This window comes from Arachis hypogaea, chromosome 20 (assembly GCF_003086295.3).
Source record: "Arachis hypogaea cultivar Tifrunner chromosome 20, arahy.Tifrunner.gnm2.J5K5, whole genome shotgun sequence".
Lineage (NCBI taxonomy): Eukaryota > Viridiplantae > Streptophyta > Magnoliopsida > Fabales > Fabaceae > Arachis > Arachis hypogaea.
In genome coordinates this window covers 101,487,837-101,508,882 of record NC_092055.1, presented here as the reverse complement: position 1 = coordinate 101,508,882, position 21,046 = coordinate 101,487,837, and the positions used below count along the sequence as shown (strand labels likewise).

Genomic DNA, 21,046 nt, shown 5'->3' with positions numbered 1-21,046 from the left:
CAACGTATTAGCCTTGGTTTGGACTCCTTTTTAGCTAGTAAATATTTTAGAGCTGCATGATCTGAGTACGCTACTACCTTAGTACCAAGTAAATAGGCTCGGAATTTATCCAGAGCAAAAACAATAGCTAAAAGCTCTTTTTCAGTAGTAGTATAGTTAGATTGAGCAGCATCTAAAGTCTTAGATGCATAAGCAATTAAAAAAGGATCATTACCTTCTCGCTGAGCCAGCGCTGCTCCTACTGCATGTTTGGAAGCATCACACATAATTTCAAATGGCTGACTCCAGTCTGGTCCTCTCACAATTGGGGCTTGAGTCAGGGCGATCTTCAGCTTATCAAATGCTTGCATACAATCCACACTGAACTCGAACTCAATATCTTTCTGCAGCAATCTGGATAAAGGCAATGCTACCTTATTGAAGTCCTTAATGAATCTCCTGTAAAAACCTGCATGGCCAAGGAACGAACGGACTTCCCTCACGGAGGAGGGGTAAGGTAAACTAGAAATAACATCCACCTTTGCTGGATCTACAGAAATGCCAGTATTAGACACAACATGTCCTAGTACAATTCCTTGTTTTACCATAAAGTGACATTTTTCAAAATTTAATACAAGGTTTGAACTAATACATCTGTCTAACACTCTAGATAAACTATCCAAGCAAAGGCTAAAGGAATCACCATATATGCTAAAATCATCCATAAAAATCTCCATACAGTTCTCAATGAGATAAGAGAAAAGACTCATCATGCACCTTTGGAAAGTAGCTGGTGCATTGCATAAGCCAAAGGGCATTCTCTTATAAGCATAAGTCCCAAAAGGACATGTAAAAGTAGTCTCTTTCTGATCTTCAGGAGCTATATGAATTTGAAAGTAGCATGTATAACCATCTAAAAAGCAGTAATGGGATTTACCTGACAGGCGATCAAGCATCTGATCAATGAATGGCAAGGGGTAATGATCCTTGCGAGTGGCTTGGTTGAGACGCCTATAGTCAATGCAAACTCTCCATGAATTCTGCACTCTAGTTGTCAGGAGCTCTCCATGCTCATTTCTTATTGTTGTGACTCCAGACTTTTTGGACACCACTTGTACTGGACTGACCCATTCACTATCTGAGATGGGGTAAATGATATCTGCTTCAAGTAGCCTGGTCACTTCTTTCTTGACAACTTCTAAGATGGTGGGATTTAATCTTCTTTGAGGTTGACGGACAGGCTTTGATTCCTCTTCTAAATATATTCTGTGCTCACAAACTTGAGGACTGATGCCTACTATATCCGCCAAGCTCCATCCAATTGCTTTCTTATGTTTTCTCAGCACATTAAGCAGTTGTTCTTCTTGTTGGGAAGTGAGTTCCCTTGCAATGATAACTGGAAACTTCTGCTTATCCTCAAGGTAAGCATACTTGAGGTGTGGAGGGAGGGGCTTTAATTCCAATTTCTTTTCATGGCTAGGTTCTGGATCATCCGGGGCTGGTGATAATGACAAAGGGTCTTCATTATGTTCAGAGGGTGTCCCCACACTTGGACCTTGCTCTTTGTGCTTCTCTTCTATTTCTTCTTGGTAAAATTCAGCTACAGTTTCATCAATGATGTCGCACTAGAAGATAGAATGATCTTCCGGAGGGTGCTTCATAGCTTCATTTAAACTGAAACTCACTGTTCTGCCATCTATCTCAAAGGAGTAAGTTCCTGAGAATGCATCCAGCTTGAACTTTGAAGTCTTCAGGAATGGTCTTCCAAGCAGGATTGATGATGGTCTTCCTGAGTCATTAGGGGGCATTTCCAGGATATAGAAGTCAATAGAAAATGTGAGCCCCTTAATGCTCACTAATACATCTTCAGCAATTCCAACTACTGTAATAATGATTTTATCTACTAACACAAAACGAGCTGCCGACCTTTTTAAGGGAGGGAGCCTCAAAGTATTATATATAGACAATGGCATTATACTAACACACGCTCCTAAATCGCACATGCAATCAGAAAATATTACACCTCCAATGGTACAGTTAACCATGCATGGACCTGGATCACTACATTTTTCAGGCATACCTCTCATTAAAGCAGATATAAAACTACCTAAAGGAATAGTTTCTAATTCATTAATCTTATCCTTATGTATGCATAAATCTTTTAGAAACTTTGCATATTTAGGTACCTGCTGAATAACATAAAAAAAGAGAACAGTTACCTCAACCTTTTTGAATATTTCTACCATTTTGGGGTCAAGTTCCATCTGCTTTCTAGGCTTCCTTGCAACTTATGGGAATGGAATAGGAAGGGCGTTACTTACAGCTTCTGCATCCTTTGGTGTTTCATTCTGTGGTTGAGCTGCTTCTTCTTCAACTATGTTTTGTACATCCTCTTTCTCTTCAGCATCTTCCACTTCCACCACATCCTCAGCTAGGACGTGTTCTGGTGAGCTTGGCTCCTCCTGGTTCCTCTTTTGCAATGTGGCTTTGGAGCTTAAAGTGATGGCATTGATGCCACCTTTGGGATTAGGTAGGGGTTGAAAAGAAATTCTACTGGAGCTTGAAGGTTGATTGGTGAAATTAGGTGATGAATCTAACCGGGAGACGAGAGCTTATAAAGTGGCAGTCAGACCATTTAAAGTAGAGTTCAGCTGCGTCTGCATGTCTTGTTGTCCTTGTGCAAGAGAATAGAGCATCTCATCATTTGATGAGGAATTGGAATAAATGATCTGAGGAACCTGTTGTTGGTTGTGTTGGGGTCCTTGGGACTGTCTTAGGTGAGGTGCTCTGTAAGGTTGGTTCTGATTCTGCTGTCTGTTGTTGTTATTGTTATTCCACCTCTGGTTTCCATTGTTATCTTTGCCTCCTCTGTTATAGTTGTCCCTCAAACTATGGTTAGAATTATCTTTCCAACCTTGGTTGGAGTTGTCCTGCCATCCATGGTTATAGTTGCCACCTTGGTTGTAGTTGCCACCTTGTTGATTGTATCCTTGATTCGAGCGGTCATAGAAGTTGTGAGTGGCTGTCACAGTGTTGTCTTCCTGTTGGAGCTGCGGACATTCGTCAGTATAATGACTATAATCAGCACAGATCCCGCATACTCTTTGTGGAACCAACTGTTGTCTGTGTTGTGGTGGGAGAGGTTGAGCTTGTTGTGCTTGTTGTTGATTTAACTGCATCTGTTTTAGTAGGTTGGTCATTTCACATATACTCTGGGTAAGAGCAGTAGTTTTAACGCCAGAGGAAACCTCTGAAACAGCTTTTGAGTGGCTGCGCCTCTGCCTGTGATTCCTAGTGGACTCAGCTAAGTCGCTGATCAGTTGCCATGCTTCATCTGCGGTCCTGTACTTTTTCATAGAACCATTACTAGCACCATCCAGTGTAGTCTTATCCTGGGGGTTCATGCCTTAAGTGAAGTAGCTGATCAACACTAGTCTGTCAATCATGTGATGGGGGCATGCGTCTAGAAGGTTCTTAAAACGCTCCCAGTACTCATAGAGAGTCTCCGAATCACCTTGAACAATACAGGAGATCTCTTTTCTCAGTCTATCTGTGACTTCAGACGGAAAGTATTTTTCCAAAAATTCTCTCCTGAGCGTATCCCAGTTAGTAACCGTCACTTCGGGTTGAGCGTAGTACCATTCTCTCGCCTTTCTCTGAAGAGAAAACGGAAAGGCGGTTAACAGAATAGAAGTTTCATCTGCACCATGACGCCTAACAATAGAACAGGATGTCTGGAAATCCCTAAGGTGCTTGATAGGCTCCTAAGCAGGTAAGCCATAAAACTTGGGCATCAAGTTGATTAGTGCAGTCTTCAGTTCAAAATCTGCAGCCAGATTTGGATGACGCACTTGATACGGTTGTAGTGTAAAATCTGGGGCTCCAGCTTCCTGGAGAGTAATCCTCCTAGGTTCTACCATGTTACCTGCACATGAATCAACTGAATCAGTAGTAAAGGAGCTTGTCTCGCTCTCAGATGGCAGTTCAGATTCACCCTCAGATGAGACTGGTGAATCGATAACAATCACTTCACCACCCTTAGAGGCTAACCGACGTCGAGCTCGCCTAATACGTGAAAGAGTTCTTTCAATTTCAGGATCAAAAGAGGCTAAGCTCGGATCAGGCAATGAACGCGTCATTCAAGGAGAAAAACATATAGCTCATGGTAACAAAAAATGAAAATAAAATATGCAAATAAAATAAAATATGTACACTAATTAATAATCTAGCACACTATTGCAACTCCCCGGCAACGGCGCCAAAAATTGAACAGCAGGCAGAAGTCGGATAATTAAGAAATAACTTATAGAATACGTCGTGAGTATAGTTCTTAATCAGCTAAGGTCCGCCTTGTTAATTTAGAAAAGTTGTCACAAATTTTAGAAATAAAAATACTAGGAATATGAGTCCCAGGTCGTCTCCCAACGAGTTGCAGAAAAGGGTACTAATTTATTAATCAGTAATTTTCAAGAAAGTTTGAGTTGGATAATGAGCAATTTAAAATAATTATAAATTAAAGCAATAAACTAAGAATTATTATTAATATTAAAAGGCCTTGACTGGGGGAATGATTAATTGGAAGTTCTATCCTTGTTAGAATCTTCTCTAGTGTAGTGTAAAGATGTTGTTGTTTTCACTTAGTTAACCCTTACTAAATAAAGGAAAGTCAAGTGATTGAGCTAACTCTTATCCTCAAATTCTAGTCCTCTCCCTTGGGAAGGTCTAGCGTTAGTAGATACAGAATTAGCTAATAACGTCCAATTTAACTAAGCACTTGAGCATTCCAACTCAAGTGTCTCCTTTTAATCAACCCCCATGTCAAGTAGAAAATCTACTCCATTGACATGGATTTAATACTCATAAAAATATAAGAAGACATAATAAATTAAATAAAATAAAATAGAGAATTAAAATTAATTAAAAGTAAAAGTAACTCTATATATTAATAAATTCAAAATGCAACATAATTATCTGAATAGGGTCAATGATCAACTGAAAGGAGTAAAGGAATAAGGAAACAAACTAAAGTAATAACTTCAATGGAGGTAATGACTCTTCAACATCCAAAATCCAAAGCAAAAGCATAAACTATGAATGTAAGGCAAATCTAGATTCAGATCTAAAACTAAAAGTAATCCTAATATCAATGTATCTGAATGTGTGTGGATGCGTCTTGAGTTTCTGCATGTTCCCTAACTTTAGTCTGTGTTTCTTAGCCGAAAACTGGGTCAAAATGCGGCTCGAAATCACCCCCGGCGTATTATGTTATTTCTGCAGATCGCGCAGGTCACGCGTACGCGTCGTCCATGCGTTCGTGTCATTCAGCTATTTTTCTTGTCACGCATTCGCGTCGTCCACGCGTTCGCGTCATTCGTGCAGACTCCAATCCATGCGTACGCGTCAGGAACGCGTTCGCGTCGCTGCGATTTCTTCATTTCGCGCGCTCGCGTGAGCCATGCGCTCGCGTCAGTGTTCGCTGGTCATCTCCTTAGTTTCTTGTGTTCCTTCCATTTTTGCAAGCTTCCTCTCCATTCTCTGAGCCATTCCTGCCCTATAAAGCCTGAAACACTTAACACACGGATCACGGCATCGAATGGGATAAAGGAGAATTAAAATATACAAATAAAAGATCTCTAGGAAGCAAGTTTTCAACCATAGAATTCAACTAGGAAGGAATTGTAAAATCATGCAAATCATATGAATAAGTAAGTAAATAATTGATAAAAACCACTCAATTAAACACAATATAAATCATAAAATAGTGGTTTATCAATACTATGGTTGGGTTACCTCCCAATAAGCGCTCTTTTAAAGTCATTAGCTTGACTCTTGATTCTTGAATTTTCTTCATCTTCTTCTAGTTGGTTAAGAGGAATGACTTCAAAGGAGAAGAGGAGAAAATTGATGCCCCCTGATTTGATTTTCTCCTAACAAGATTTTTTTTATTGTTACTAGCTTGATTCGGCTTGTTTGTTGAGGTAGGGGTTGGATGTTTTTGTTGACCTTCTCTTTTTTATGGATGTTGTCTTTTGTTTATTGATCACAATTCTTCTTTGAGTGCTTTCCTTGATTGCCTTCACCTCTTTGGTTTTAGGACTTGAGTATTGTGTATTGGTTGGAGTGTCCCCTTCATCAAGAACTTCTTAGATTGATGGTTCAATTAAATCAACCACCATGTATTTCTCTGATTCCTTGGAGTGTGGACTCCCTTGGTTATTTTTCTCCTTTTCTTTTGCATGATTTTGTATTGCTTCTTTTGGGAGGGACTTTACCTGTTCTTTTGCCACCTCTTGTAGCCTCTGAAGATATGAAATCCTAGGTTTGTATGCATTCACAACCTCCTTCTTTATTAGAATTTCAGGGCCCTTTTGGTCTTGCTCTTGCACTTCTAACTCCTCTTTCATAGCCTCAATTTAGTCTTCATTCTCCTTGCTAAGCACTACTCTACTTCTCCAACTTATGGTCTTGCATTCTTCTCTTGGATAGAAAATTTTATTATTAGTAAAGACAATAGTTGGTTTCTCAGTCAGATGTTGTGTCATTTGTCTCATTTGTACTTCTAGATACTTTCTTGAGGCTTCCTGATTTTTACTATATGCTCTGGACTCTTGAAGGAAACTATTTACTGTTTGGATAAATAAAATGGTAGCTTGAAAAAGTTGTTCTAAGGTTAACTCAAGAGATGAAAGGTTGGAATAGTTTTGTGAATATATACGTGTTGTGGTGAAGTTGTTTTGGAGGATATAGAAGGAGTTTTGTGGGTAGTGAAATGCGTTTTGTGGATTGTGAAAGGAGTATTGTGAATTGTGAAGTGGATTTTGTGGGTTTTGAAAGGAATGAAATGGGTTTTGTGAATTTTGAAAGGAGTTTTGTGGTAAGGCAGGGTCAAGTGATGAAGGATTTTGATATAAAAAATTAGGAGGTGAGATTGGACAATTTTGCATAAATGCATCCAGTGTTTGTTGTAGTTTGTCCAAGGCACGATCAAGAGATAATGGCTCTTGATAAATGGGATATGGAGTATTGAAATCTCTTTGATAATAATTTTCCCAGCCACCATTCAGATGATTGCTCATTTCATAGTAATGTGAATAATTTTGTGTCCCTGGAAAATATCCTATATGGTTTACTTGCTCATACTCCATCATTTTTTGTTCTTGATATTTCCAACCACAATTAGGATAGTAGCATGAATCATTTTGTGGTGGTAGAAAGTATCCCATGCAATTTGCTTGGCCAAAGGGTGACGTAAACTCCATTTTCCCTTGAAAATACTCTATAGAAACATAATCACCAAGATCAAAAGAAATTGGAATCTCCCTTGTCACAATTGAAAAAATTCTAAGTGAGGCAATAACACAAACAATTAACTAACAAAAAAATAAAGAATTAAAAGCAATTAAATTAATAGAATAAAAAGTGTCTAATATAGGTAATCAATCAACCGGTAGTTTGTCAATCGCAATTAATCTCTGGCAACGGCGCCAAAAACTTGATACGGAATTTATAAACTAATATCCGCAAAACTACTGGCAAGTGCACCGGATCGCATCAAGTAATACCACGGTGAGTGGTTTATCATTCCCACGAGGATTAATGGATTAAGCAAACAGTGATTAATTGATATTCTAGTTAGACAATTCATTTTGGATGACAATTAATCAAAGAGCGTAGCATTAAAGTAAATAACTGGAATGTAAATGACTGGAAGTAAATGACAAGAATGTAAATAACTGGGAATGTAAATGACTGAAAATTAAATTGCAAAAATATAAATAAAGTAAGATAAGAATAGGGGTAACATTGGGGTAAAGAGGTGTTGAGTCCTCAGGATCAATAGCTTTTCATCTCCATTTCAATCATGCAATCATTAATCTCTTGACAAATCATAAGTAATTAAATTTTAATTCCTTGGTAATTCAATTTTTCTTGACTTGATCAATTGTCAATTCTTTGATTATTTGCTCATGAAAAGAGATGAAGCATATCTTCTGATTACCACACAATTCTTCAAGATTCAAATTAGGATTAATTTAATGTCACATATCAAATCAATATCCACAATCATGAGAATTGGGAGAAAGAGTTTTCAAGCTTTGATTTTATGAATTCACTTTTCTAAGTGATCATAAAACCCAACTTGGATCTAAATTATTTTTCAATAGATTTAGATCCTTTGATGAAGAACTAAAACTCTTTCTCAAGAAATAATTGAAAGATGAATTGAAGATGAAGAAGAAATCATATTAATCCATTAAAATGCAACAGAGCTATTTCCCCAAATGAAGAGAGAATTAGCTATTCATAACTCTAGAATTACAAAATGGATATGAAAAAAAATGAAAGAAGAGAAAAGAATGAGAAGAGAGTCTGAAAACTCCCTTCCTGATTGTGTCTCTTTCTTGTGCTCTTTCCACCTCTATTTATAACCTACTACAAACTTAAATGCAAATTCAAATTCAATTACATTAAATTCAAAACTAATTGAGCTTGATTTCATGGGCTTGATTCACTCTTTGGAAGCTTGGAGAATTGAAGAATGAATGAAGAAATTGGAGCTTAAGAGTTGGACTAATTGTTAGCTATTGCACACTAAGAAATCCTACGTCCAACGACAGCTCAATTTTCAATATTTTGGGCCTCTTTATGGTTTTGGCGTTGTACGGCAATGATATGCCGTTGCATGGCACACTTTCTTCCAAGAATGACCCAATTTGGCTATCTAATTTATTCCAACCGTTGGACGCCACAAAACTGGCGTGGAATGTGAACTTGGGGTCATGCATACGCATGATTTTTCTTCTGTCACTATTTGCGCGTACGCATGAGGGATGCGTACATGCAACACCCCTTTTCGTACTAAAATATACGTACGCATGATTTCTCTTTTTGCTCCATTTGTGCGTATGCACGTATGATGTGTACGCATGATATTCCTTTTGCCGGTTGATGACTTGACGCCACTTTCTCCACGTTGGATGACCAATCTTAACGGAGGCCTCGTTCTGATGAATATGACTTTAAAAGTGTGTCCTAAGATTTCAAAGTGTATCCTAAGCTTCCTCCTTCGTTTTTCTTGATACCTGTTTTGTCTATCTCCTTGTTCTTGCCTAGCATCTTTTAATCATTTTCTACACTTGAAAGCACAAAACAACTCCAAGAAGCATTGATCAAAGTACCAAAAAATCTCAACTAAAGTTAGGAAGATCTCTAACTTAATTCAAGGGAAGAAACTCTAAGAAACATTGATTCAAAGCATGAAAATCTTAATGAAAACAACAGATCACTACCTTTATTTAAAGAAATAACAAATAAAAACAGCTAAGGATGCTCAAGGACTCTGTGAGGGTGGGACAAAATGACAAAGGTTCTTTTAAAATTTTCGAAATATAGAGGTGTCTTTAATTAGGTCTTTTATCCTAATAGTGAGAATATTCGTTTTTTTTAATAGAATATTTTGTTATTTTAAACGTTTTTGTTCCAGTAAAAACTAAATTGAAAAAAATCATATAGTATAAAAATCTAATTAAAAAGAAAAAAGTATAAGATCCTAATTGAAAATTCGATAAAACTATAGAAATTTGTAAAGTAATTAAACATTTAAATAATATTAGCTTGTGTTTTATTTAACTATATAAATTACCCTTTTGTTTATAAAGTTAAACATAGTACATACTTAAATGTTGATACTATACAGGTTATAGTAACTATGATTAGGGATGGCAAAATAAATCGAACTCACTAGACTAACCCGTCAAAAAGAGTGGGTTAGACTAAGATTGGAATCCGCCAAATAAAAAAATTCCGTCAAACCAACCCACACTGTCAAACCGCGAGTTTGGTGGAACGGGCCCGTCTGTCAGGCCAAAAGTTATTTGATTTTTTTATTAAATAAGAGTAATTAATACTACAAAAATTAATAATTATATCATTTTTAAACATATTTTTATTTTTGTTTAGTTATTAATTTTATTTATTTTATTTTACACTTTTATATATATATTTCTTAAATTATGTAATTTATTTTTTAAAATAAAAATAATTTTATTGATAGATATTATTTTAAACAATTCTATTGAAATTAAATATCTTAAAAAATAGTAAAAGAATTGTATTGTAATTTGATCTTTTTTATATTTAATTTTTAAATTATTTTTTATTAATTTTATTAATTTAAAAAAAATAATTAAACAAACTAACATTTAATTAATTAAATATTCTACCTAACATTTTAAACCCATTTTATTTCACAAAGCGGGCTAGTCCCTTGGCGGAACGAACTACCAACTTTACCACTCCTAACTACGATGTCTTGAAAGATATAACTGAAATTAAAATATTGTTTTATTATTTAACAATTTTTAATTTAAAAAATAAAAAAAATAACAATATATTAAAAAACTTTAATTTTATCAACGCTTTTATAGCTACCAAGTACCAACACATCATCATACTCAAATTTTTACACCAAAACGAGTTGATAAATTTGACAAGACAGTAAAACGCGGCACATTTTACATGTTTATTACTCGGCTATACATACCAGTTCACTAAAACAGTATTTTCATTAAGAAATATTTTTATTCGACTCCATCAGTCATCAGCTGCACAAAAACGGTTTTTCTTTTAAATAAGCGTCGGAGTGACAGTAACCGTAGATATATACTCCATACCAAAAGAAAGAAGTAACCTCTCCAAAACAAGTTTCACCAATAACTATGAAAAACAATTAAACAAAAAATTTGGTACCAATATTTTAGTTATCTACATGACCAATATTCATATAAGTTATAGTAACATATTATGAAATGAACGCTTGGTACAACCATCACAACAATTAAATCAAGTATAGAAAATCTGCTAAGGACGGGGACGTGGAGTATTTGAGTGCTAACTGCAGGGTAATGTTATAAAATACCTCGACGCAGTTCAATGAATTTACAACATGAAACTTCCCTTGTATTATGGCAAAGCAAACTCAATGATCTTACTTTCCATAGCCATCAACCAAACTATGACTCGGAGGGTTTGCTTCCCCTAAAAGCTGAAAGAGAAAAGAATGACCTTGTCGCTGGAACGTGAACATGCAGAAGAAAACATTAAAGTATTTAATGAGAAACGCCACTAGTGAGAAAATCAATGTAGAAAAGTATAGGGAACACTAAAATCATGCTCCCTTCATTCCATATTAATTTGTTTGACCTTTTCCTTTTAACTAGATTTATATAAATTATAATCCTAATACATCAATTTATCAATTTATCAATGTAACAAAAAAGTTAACATGACTCGTCTATATTTAAATAAAAAGAAAAAGGATAAAAAAAATTATTGGTAAGTCTGTAGTTAGTGTTTCTCATGAAGACTGACCTCTTGTAGAACTGACACCATCATGCATCTTGTGAGAACCCTTGCCATCATCTCTACTTGCTGCAAAGCAGAAATCTATACGTGATAAGAATAGAGGCATCATATGAACAATTAGAGCCGGTTAATTTGCAATCAGTCAAGTTCAACGTGAAAAACAGCACAAAGACATTAGCATAAAAGAGCATAAAGTTTCGTAGTTTCTTTTTATATATAAAAATATATTGTTGAATTTCAGTCCCTATTAATTGCCCAATAAGCAATGATGTTATTGTAAGAATTTTCAAAAATTTGACGGATATGCCCCAAATAACCGAATATTGGAGAGACACCAAAAATTGGCCATCAAATAAGAACACGACAGGAAAAAGGAGCAGAAGGAAAGCATCTAACGTTCGAGAGGACAAGGAGGGAAAAAAAATTTCAGGGACTCCAAAATTTGGTGCAGCACCATCAGTAGAGAGGAAAAGCAAAGAGAGAAATGTATTTTATCAGTACCTAAATTTCTTTCATATCCTTCATGCATTGAACTTTTTGGTTGCCCATAACTCTTCATATTAAGGGCAGCCTTTCTCAGTAGATTGTCAGCATTTCTTTTATTGGAGTTTTTAAAATCCTCAGCATCGTCCTCTCCTTCGGAGAATACGGATGGACTAGACCAGCCAGTGGAACCTGTATCACCACCACCTTTGCTCTTCCGAGCAAATTTCAGGAGCCTTTTGAAACCTTTGGGTGCATCTTTTTGGGATATAATGGCCGGAGGATTCTCAGCATTTCCCCATTCACAAGTGTCAGGTTCACTGTTTTCTTCTTGAAGCATTTGCGACAGAGAATGGCGAACACGGGGACTAGCGGATCCTGCTGGAGGGATACCAGCCAGAGATGTGGGTTGAAATGTGTTGTCCTCGCATGGCCTGGACAGTTCCAGATCCTCTTCGGTCTCCTCCACCCAGGCAGAGGGTGATATGGTTGACTCTTCATTCCTTATTTCTATGGGAGACTCTATTACATCTGTTGAGACATCACCAACTTCAGTAGGATCTTGGTCTAAATTTCCTATTTCACCACATTGCAAGTGGTTATTTACCTGAGATTCTGGTTCTGTAGCAGCATTCTGATGAGTGGGTGTTGCAGTGTCCCTGTCTGAATGTTGACTGTTCAGATCAGAAGCATTGAGAACCAATTCCGTTTCTTGATGTTGAGTACCATTTTCAGTGAGAGATTTGTCCAGCTTAGGAGGAGTTTTTCTCTTGTTAAGATTACCAGAACCAGTCCCTGTACCATTTCCCATCCGAGAACCCTTACGTAGAAATGGTTTCGATTCCAATGGCACCACACTGCTTTTCTTGGTTCCCTTGCTAGCCAAGCTAATCTTTGAAGGAACAGTGGTTTCTTCAGAAGCTTTCGTTACTTTTGCTTTGGTTGCCTTGCTCTTATTTGCAACAGCTGTCTGCCGTTTCTCATTGCTTTTGACACTTCTGACACTGCCAGTCTGAGGTTCTTTCTCATTTCTGTTTCGATGCTGAGACTTCTCCCTTTGGGGGATTGGTTGAGGCACAGAAGATGCTGAGATTGGTTTCCGACATGTTGGGGTGGTGCTAGCAGATGAAATTCCACTGCGTGATTTAACAGGAGATGTCCCTGCAGCCCTTGGTGAAGGCATTGCTGACCATGATTTCCGAATAGCAGGCACTGGTGACGTTTTAGATGTCTTCTTCGTAGCTATAGGTTTAGAGGTCTCTTTTGGAGAATTTGCAGGTTGAGTTGGATTTCTTAGTGATTTTTGGGGCAACCTTGTAGCACTTTTTTTACTTGCACTCAGATTTTTGGATAACATTTCTTTCCTCTTATCAAGTAGTTGCTGCATTTCTCGAAACTGTGCTTCTTTTTCTACCCGCTTTCCAGTATTCTCTCCTCGGAGTTTTGCATCCCTTTTCTCCTTATAATTATCATAAGATCCTCCCCTCTGTTCAAAAGGAATATTCTGGTTTCTGCTGGGCTGGGACTTTCCAAACATTACAGGCTTGCTTTCAACCATTTTCTTAAGAATCTGGTTGAACTCTTCTTGCTTTCTTTTATTCCATTCTTCTGAGGCTGCCAACTTTCTGGCAGTCTCCTCTTTTGACTCAGTTTCTTCTGCATTATCTATAGCATAGGAACTATTTTCCTGTCTTTCCTGTTTTATGTCACCAGCATTTATCTCATCGTTATCGTGACTTTCAGAAGTAAAATCAGACACCACTTCTTCCGAATTCTTATGGTTATCGACATCTACCACATCATTGGAAGTCACTGGAAGAGGATCTTCAGTTGCAACTTCTGGCTGGTCTTGAACAGAGGTCTCTCCCATACCTGCACTCCATCTTCTCAAGACAGATTTATTTGTACTGATAGAAACATCTGCTAATGACTTCCTCTTTTGAACATCTGCAGTTTGATCCCGCTGTTTACCTTCAAAAAGACTGATGGCATCTTGCACCGTTATCCTCCTAACATCAATTTCTGATTTCTTAAAGGGTTGCTCAGATACTTCCCCTTCAGAGCCATTTTCAGCAGCATCTCTATAAGAAATTGGCCCCCCTTTGCCAGGAAAAAAATTGAGACTCTTTATAGTTAATGCAGCAGCTCGGCGAGGTCCTGCTCTTCCTATTTGTACCCTTCGCATTGGGGATGCCGACCTTCTGGGTGTTGCAGATCTTACAAGAGAACGACTTCTCTCAGCAGATATTTGATCCTCATCACTTGAGTTAGAAGACTCCTCACTTTCTGTTGAACTCTGCCTCTCAATTTGAGCAGCTTTAGCTGGTGAAACACCATAGACAACAGGGGCATCAGAGTTAGATGACCTGGAAATCTGCCGAACTTTAACAGGGTTGCTTGCAGCACTGCTTGTCCCCTTACATGTAGTCGAGGGTGTTTCATTGTTCAAGGGACCAGTATCCTGGCTCGTTTGATTTAGTTCTATAAACTTGCACAAAGAATTCCTGTGTTCACGTACACAATGTAGGTAAACTCCGCTCAGCAATGTTTCTAGTAGTAGAGAAGTTTTGCTAAAGATATAATAGCATTTACTCATCCTGAGAGTTGATAAATCTGTCTGAAACTTACTCAATTTTAACAGCACCAAAATGTTGAGAAAATTTTGCTAAATGAGTCATAGCTTCATGGGAGCAGGTATCACCAGTAGCCTTGTCAATTGTTTCAACTAACTTGCTTCTCAATGCTGTAAGCCTTAGGTCCATTGCTCGTAATAATTCGTTCCTGGGAGCATATTCTAAGAAAGCTTAATAAAGGTTGCAAGCAAAAATATATATTTGCTAAATGTAATGTAATAGTTACAACAACATACTTTGAAGCATCAGATGACAAGCTTTTTTCTTCAGGCTGTTCATAAGCAATAAACTATTAGTTCAGAAGACAACTATCAATTAGAAACAAAACATATCCAGTATATATTTCCTGAAAGACAAGTATCACCTTTCCATATAATGAAACATGGAATTTTTTCGACTCCTCCAACTGTGACATCTCATCCATGATAGTATTAATGTCAATTATCAAATCTGGTGAACTAATAATATGCAGGAACCTGAGAGGCAAAATAATTGACAGCTGGTAAGATTTTCATATAAGTGAAATGCAAAGGGAAACAAAACTAAAGGATCTGCCATCCTTGATAGAAACCTTGTAACAGTAGCTTTTGAAAACCATTCAGCACCATGCATATTTTCTGGCAACTCAAGATCAAAGTTTGTGTTAGATCCCTTGGCATATAATTTGTTTATTGCAGGTATATGCGGCAACAGGTGTTCCAAATGTCCGGCCAACACTTGCTCAGATAGTTTCCCCTTAAATACAAATGCCTCATACCTAGCCCAATAAAGGCACGTAAAATGTAAAAGAAATTCACATGTGGAAAAGATTCACAATAAATCAATACTCAATGCAGAACTGAATAAGGATAACAGAAATGTTTGGTAACCAAAATAAATTAGTCAAAAATAGCCCGAACTTACCTCATTTAACATAACAATTAATGAATGATAAATAAGGTAAATTCTGGCTTTTTTTTTTTTTGTCTTCCTAACATTACCGTAAGGATAATAACATTTCCAAAACAACTTCAGAATATACTAATATAGTACTGAAAGAATTCATGTCATAAATTCAGTTTCAATTAGAAAACCTAGTTCTAACTCCACTTTCCACTTAATAAAAGCTGACCTATTTTGGTTCGGAAAAATCCGAATTGAAGCATAATCCAAAGGCGCATTAGCATGCAGTGCATCCTCCATTTCCAAGATTTTAGATGGAAAAAAAAAAGGAACTTGAACCTGAAAGGAAAATTAGCAATTAGAGATAGAACTTTAGTTAACTCTCAAGTCAGAATTTAGTCAACAATTTTTCGCTAGAATGACTAAAGTGAAAACGGTGAAGATTCTTCCCATCACAATCATGCAATTAAGTTAGGAGAACGTTATGCAACTACTAAATGTAAAAATGCTAAAAAAATTCTAAAATATTAATGCTGGTTATCAACAACCGCTCTTCCTAGCACATCATTGGAGAAGTAAAAAATTAATCCACAAAAAATCACAGAATTTTGATTTCGAAAAAAGTTATAAAAAAATCAAATTACAGGAGACGATAATGGAAGATGCAGTTACAAACAGAAAGTGACATCCAGATCAAAGAAGAAAAGAAAAATGAGTTGCTAAGAATGCGCGTGCATTGAAGTCAGATCTGAAAAGAAAAAAAGTTTCAAACTAAACGGAGAAAGAAAAATCGCAGAAAGAGTAAATTACAAAATTCGAGTGAAGCAAGCAGATAAAGAAGGAAATCTCGGATTCTTAAAAATAAATTTGGATTTAAACAGAAAAAAAAACATGGAAACAGCAACAATCCAATGTATCGAAAACCAAGACAGTGAGCAAGAGAATCGCACTCAAGCAATGAAGGTGAGAGAGTCTCGCTAGACAAGAATACCGAAACAGCGGTTATTCTCTCACCGCTTTCTTTCTCTCTCCTCTAACGTTCGAGATCTGAAATGTTTTTACGTCACAAAAAGAGGAAAGAGAGAAAGGATCTTCAAAATGGTGAATGAAAATGAAAATGTGAGTAAGAGTGAGAAGAGGAAGCTGCAGCTTCAAGCCGAATCTCTGTGTGAAACTGTGAGTGATGGAGTGTGATGAGAAATGAACACAAATAATGCGATGGATGAGTGATGAGTGATGAGTGGAACAAAAGTAACTTGTGTTTTGTGGTCCGCGCTATGAACTATAATTACTAGGTGAAGAAGTATTAATGTGAAGTTAATATAACAAGTTTGATTATATTATTATTAATAATTTTTAATTGTTAATTTTATATGAAGATAATTATATATAAATTTTTATTTAATTATTATACTAAGTTACTAATCCAAAATACAAAATTAATTAACTTAATAGGCTCTTAGCTTTTAATAAAAAATTCTTAATTTCTATGCACAATAACTAAAGAATAAGATACCACACCCATTGCGCGTGAATTTGATCAAATAATTGTATAAAATATTTTTATATCTAGAAATAAAAATTATAAAAAAAAGACTTGTATTTATAAAATTTTGTTTAGATGAAGTGGAATTAGTTGAGTTTTAATAACACAAAATTCTGGTAGTTGAAGAAAAGAAACCAAGAGCAAATGCACAGCACGTTACGCACCACTATAATCAACTCTATTCGTGTTTTTATTCCCTACGCGTGTCTTTCACGCTCTGCAACCCATTTTTTTATCTCGATTTCTTCTTTTCCATTATTTATATGAAAATTATCTTATAAATAAATAAAAAGAACTTTGCTTTGTTTGGATTTTTTATGATAACACTTTGCATTGGGTGATGAGATATGCCTGAGTGCAGTAGTAAGTATGTCTACGTTAATTTTAAACATGCAGAAAATAGGGGAGGCCAAAAAATTGTGACAAAGATTTGAGATTGAGATTGGGTTTGAGACTTGTGTAAAGTAAAACGACAACTCTCACCGCTACCGAAGGCATAACACGCGTGCGTTTGGGGTTTCCAGATCCACACATATAACGTACATGTTCCCTTTGAAATTTTTTGTATTATTTACACTCTTCATATCACATACAATAACTTAATCTTGGGCCTTGTCTATTGTCGGTATTTTACGTGTGTACATGTCAACCATAACATACCCCGTCCCGTCGGGGACATCCGATAAAAAAAAAAAAAAAAACCATACCATACCCCTCAACCTTAACAACATAAATGCATAAACCACTTCCTACCCAATATATCTTTTCTCTTCACTTATGAAGCACGCGTTTCATGAACCCGACAAGTAACAAGAGCCATTGTCAATTTAATTATTACTTGATTTGGCTTCGCCGCTTCGGCGACTTTATTCTATAGCAATGACGTATAACTACAATTTTAATTTTTTTTTTTTTTTTGGTGACTACTACAATTTTAATTTGAATTTAGTTTTGATGTACTTTAGATATGTGTCTAATTTATATAACATTATATTGATAAAAATAATTATATTTTATATTAATTATATAAATAATTATTTAAAAGAATAGATATAATTATATAAAATATTTTATATTATTAATATATTAAAATTAAGTTTTTTAATTTTTGAAAATTAAACTTTGTGTTTTGTGATATTTAAGTTTATTGATTGGGCATAATATCTTAAATGTTTAATACATATTTTACTATCAGTGTAACGAGATATTCATTAAATTTTTTCATTTTTCAGCCTTTTTTTTTTACAAAATAACTGCATATAAATTTGATATTTATCTTTCTCTAGCATTAAAAAAAATTCAATTTCAAAATAAAAAGAATAAACTATTTTAAATTAAATTCAAAAATTTTAAAATTATAACCTTTTAAAAATAAAAAATACTAAATCATTAGAACCCAATTTTTTTTTATCGAAAACCATTTGAATTTTTCCCTTTTTTCCTTATGCAAAAGGTATATGGCATCGTCTTTTAATGTAAAAGATTAGAAAAAAAAAACTTTTTTAAAGGAAGAATCTTTTTTATTGTGGGTGTAGTTTTTTTTTTTGGTGACTATTGTGGGTGTAGTTTAAATATTTAATAAATGTTACTTGTTTTGGATAAATTTAAATGGATTTTGGATGTGTTTAAAAAGTATTTTATATATTATTATGTTATTTTAGATGTGTCTTGATAATTTGATATAGTGTAAAATTTTAAGTAGTTGGTTAACACAAACTTACTTATTTTTTAGATATGTTTTAAAAATATTATATTTGTTATTTGTTATTTTAAATTTATTTTAAATATATTTAAGACACTAGATCAAATCTTTATGATACATTTAAAATTATATAATTATACATAAAATAATTATGAATATATTCGAAATGAAACTACATTTTAAAACAGTTACTGACCACTAAATAATATATGCACGAAATAATTATAAACACATCTAAAATATAATTATATTTTAGATGATTTACTGACCATTAGATAATAAAAATCAAACACATTTTTTGTGTCTAAAAAATAACAAAAAAAAAGTATATATATAATCATACCCTAATTCAATATTATGGTCCAAACTCAAGTAAATTAAAAAGACTCAATCTAAAGGTTGGCCTTTACCACCTATCCGACCTCTTAAAAGGAGGTCGGGTTCGACATAAGCTCCTCCCCAAAGAGGTCGAGTTCAACACGAGCTGGCAGATAACGCTCATTCAAATAGATAATGGCCCCCTAAAATCCTTCATCCACTTCTAGAAGAGATATTTCAACAACTCTAAGATAAAGGGACGGTTATCCACCTTCAGAAGTAGAACTACTCTAACGGTAGTTATTAGATCATCACCTATAAATACAATGATACACTCAGGTAAAACTAAGTTCCAATACTCTCTAAACCTGCTTACTCCCTTACTAAGTTAAGCATCAAAGTGTCTTTGCAGGTACCACCCCCACATTCTCTCACGTACGCAACTCGGACTGCGGTTCCCAAACGCTAAAGCAAATCGGAGATCATCTCCTTCTAATGTTTGGGCCAATCTTTCAAGGTCAATCCATCTATCTCAGGTTACCTACGTAATATTGGCGCCGTTGCCGGGGACCTAGGAAATCAATCCAAAATGGCGGATGACCATAACGAGGATGGACATACTGCATCAAAGTCTGAGCAAGAGCATCAAGATGCAGATAACAATGACAGAGCACTAGTACCTCTACAAGGAGCGGACAAGCAACATAGGGAAGGCCCCTCAAGCACTCAAGATTCAAGAAGAATCCCCTCTGAAGTGCACGAGCCAGAGAAAGAGGGACAACCCCACGCTGCCGATCTCATGGGGCTGCTACACGGCCACCAAGAACGGCTAGAGCAGCTGGAACAGGAACTGGAATGACAGCAAAAAGCAGAGAGAAACCTAAGGAGAGAGGTTGAACGACGAAAAGAGCTTGAAGAAAAGCTCTCAAGACTAGAATCCAATCTCCGAGGTAGGAGCTCTCGCATTGACCAAGAGGATACCCCATTGGGGGGAGAAGATCCATTCAGTTAAGACATCATGAGGGCAAAAGTTCCAAAGAACTTCAAAAGCCCTGATATGGATCTGTACGATGGGCTACCGACCCAAAGCATCACCTGAGCAATTTCAAAAGTCGGATGTATCTAGCCGACGCTTCTGATGCTACCCGCTGCAAAGCCTTTCCAACGACTTTAACAAAGGCGGCGATGAAGTGGTTCGATAGCCTCCCCCAAGGTCGGTCACAAGCTTCGACGACCTCTCACGTAAGTTCCTTATGCGATTGTCAGAAAGACAAAGTCAAGCACGCGCCTAGTCTTTCGGGGGTAAAATAGGAGATCGGAGAACCCTGAGGGACTACATGGAAAGGTTCAACAAGGCGTGCCTAGAAATTCAAGACCTGCCTACAGAAGCCATGATCATGGGCCTAGTAAATGGACTTCGAGAAGGCCCCTTCTCTCAGTCCATCTCGAAAAGGCATCCAACTTCTTTGAGTGATGTACAAGAAAGAGAAGAAAAGTACATCAATATAGAAGAAAATGCCAGATTGCAGGAACCGAGCTGGCGATCCGGGCACACTAACTCGTCCAAGGAAAAGGAGAGGGAGCCCAAGAAGAAAGAAGAAGTCGGTTCTGAAAGGCTCAGAAGATATCATTCTTACACTCCCCCACGAGTTTCGCTAGTTGACATTTACAGGAAAATTTGCCATACTGAAAAGCTACCTCCTCCTCGGCCTATCAAGAACAAGAAGGGGGAGGGTGGTCGTAGCGAATATTGTGAATATCACAAATTATATGGGCACTCTACCAATGATTGTTATGACTTAAAAAATGTGATAGAAAAGCTGGCCAGGGAAGGTCGGCTTGACAGATATCTCATGGAAAAGTCGGACAATCATGGAAAGAGGAAATGAGATGAGGAGGATCGAAGAGATCCACCACCACGAACCCCGGATGTCGGGAGGGTTTGCTGGAGGAGGACTCACAAAATCATCTCATAAAAGACATCTGAAGGAAGTTTACCAGGTCAGGAGCGAACTACCCGACCCCCCAACCATCTATTTCACCAAGGAAGACGGGCAGGGTATTGCTCCCGAACATGATGATCCGGTGGTAATTACCATGATTCTCGCCAACGCTCAGCTACACAGAATCCTGGTGGAT

The 21,046-nt window shown here is 36.4% G+C and overlaps 1 protein-coding gene and 1 non-coding gene across 2 annotated transcripts; one reads left to right on the top strand and one right to left on the bottom strand.

The window, feature by feature from the left end:
* Window positions 1–3,419: 3,419 nt before the first annotated feature.
* On the top strand, window positions 3,420–3,527 carry LOC112788663 (small nucleolar RNA R71). The gene has a single exon (XR_003196020.1). It is a non-coding gene; the product is annotated as a small nucleolar RNA R71 (small nucleolar RNA).
* A 7,156-nt stretch (window positions 3,528–10,683) lies between these two features.
* Window positions 10,684–16,593, bottom strand: LOC112785005 (uncharacterized). The gene is made up of 9 exons (XM_072229100.1): window positions 16,356–16,593; window positions 15,571–15,680; window positions 15,031–15,216; window positions 14,824–14,935; window positions 14,696–14,730; window positions 14,455–14,607; window positions 11,845–14,330; window positions 11,350–11,409; window positions 10,684–11,023 (listed from the first exon to the last, which is right to left on the bottom strand). The coding sequence occupies exons 2-9, from the start codon at window positions 15,639–15,641 to the stop codon at window positions 10,992–10,994; spliced, it is 3,135 nt and encodes a 1,044-aa protein (XP_072085201.1). The 5' UTR covers window positions 15,642–15,680; window positions 16,356–16,593; the 3' UTR covers window positions 10,684–10,991.
* Between the last annotated feature and the right edge of the window lie 4,453 nt (window positions 16,594–21,046).

Excerpts from the sequence above, each read along its gene's own strand:
- LOC112785005 (XM_072229100.1), bottom strand. The coding sequence starts at position 15,641 with ATGGAGGATGCACTGCATGCTAATGCGCCTTTGGATTATGCTTCAATT. Across the intron at positions 14,731-14,823 it reads ATGTTTCATTATATGGAAAG|CCTGAAGAAAAAAGCTTGTC; the intron begins GTGATACTTGTC and ends GCTTATGAACAG. Across the intron at positions 14,331-14,454 it reads TTTGGTGCTGTTAAAATTGA|GAATTCTTTGTGCAAGTTTA; the intron begins GTAAGTTTCAGA and ends ACGTGAACACAG.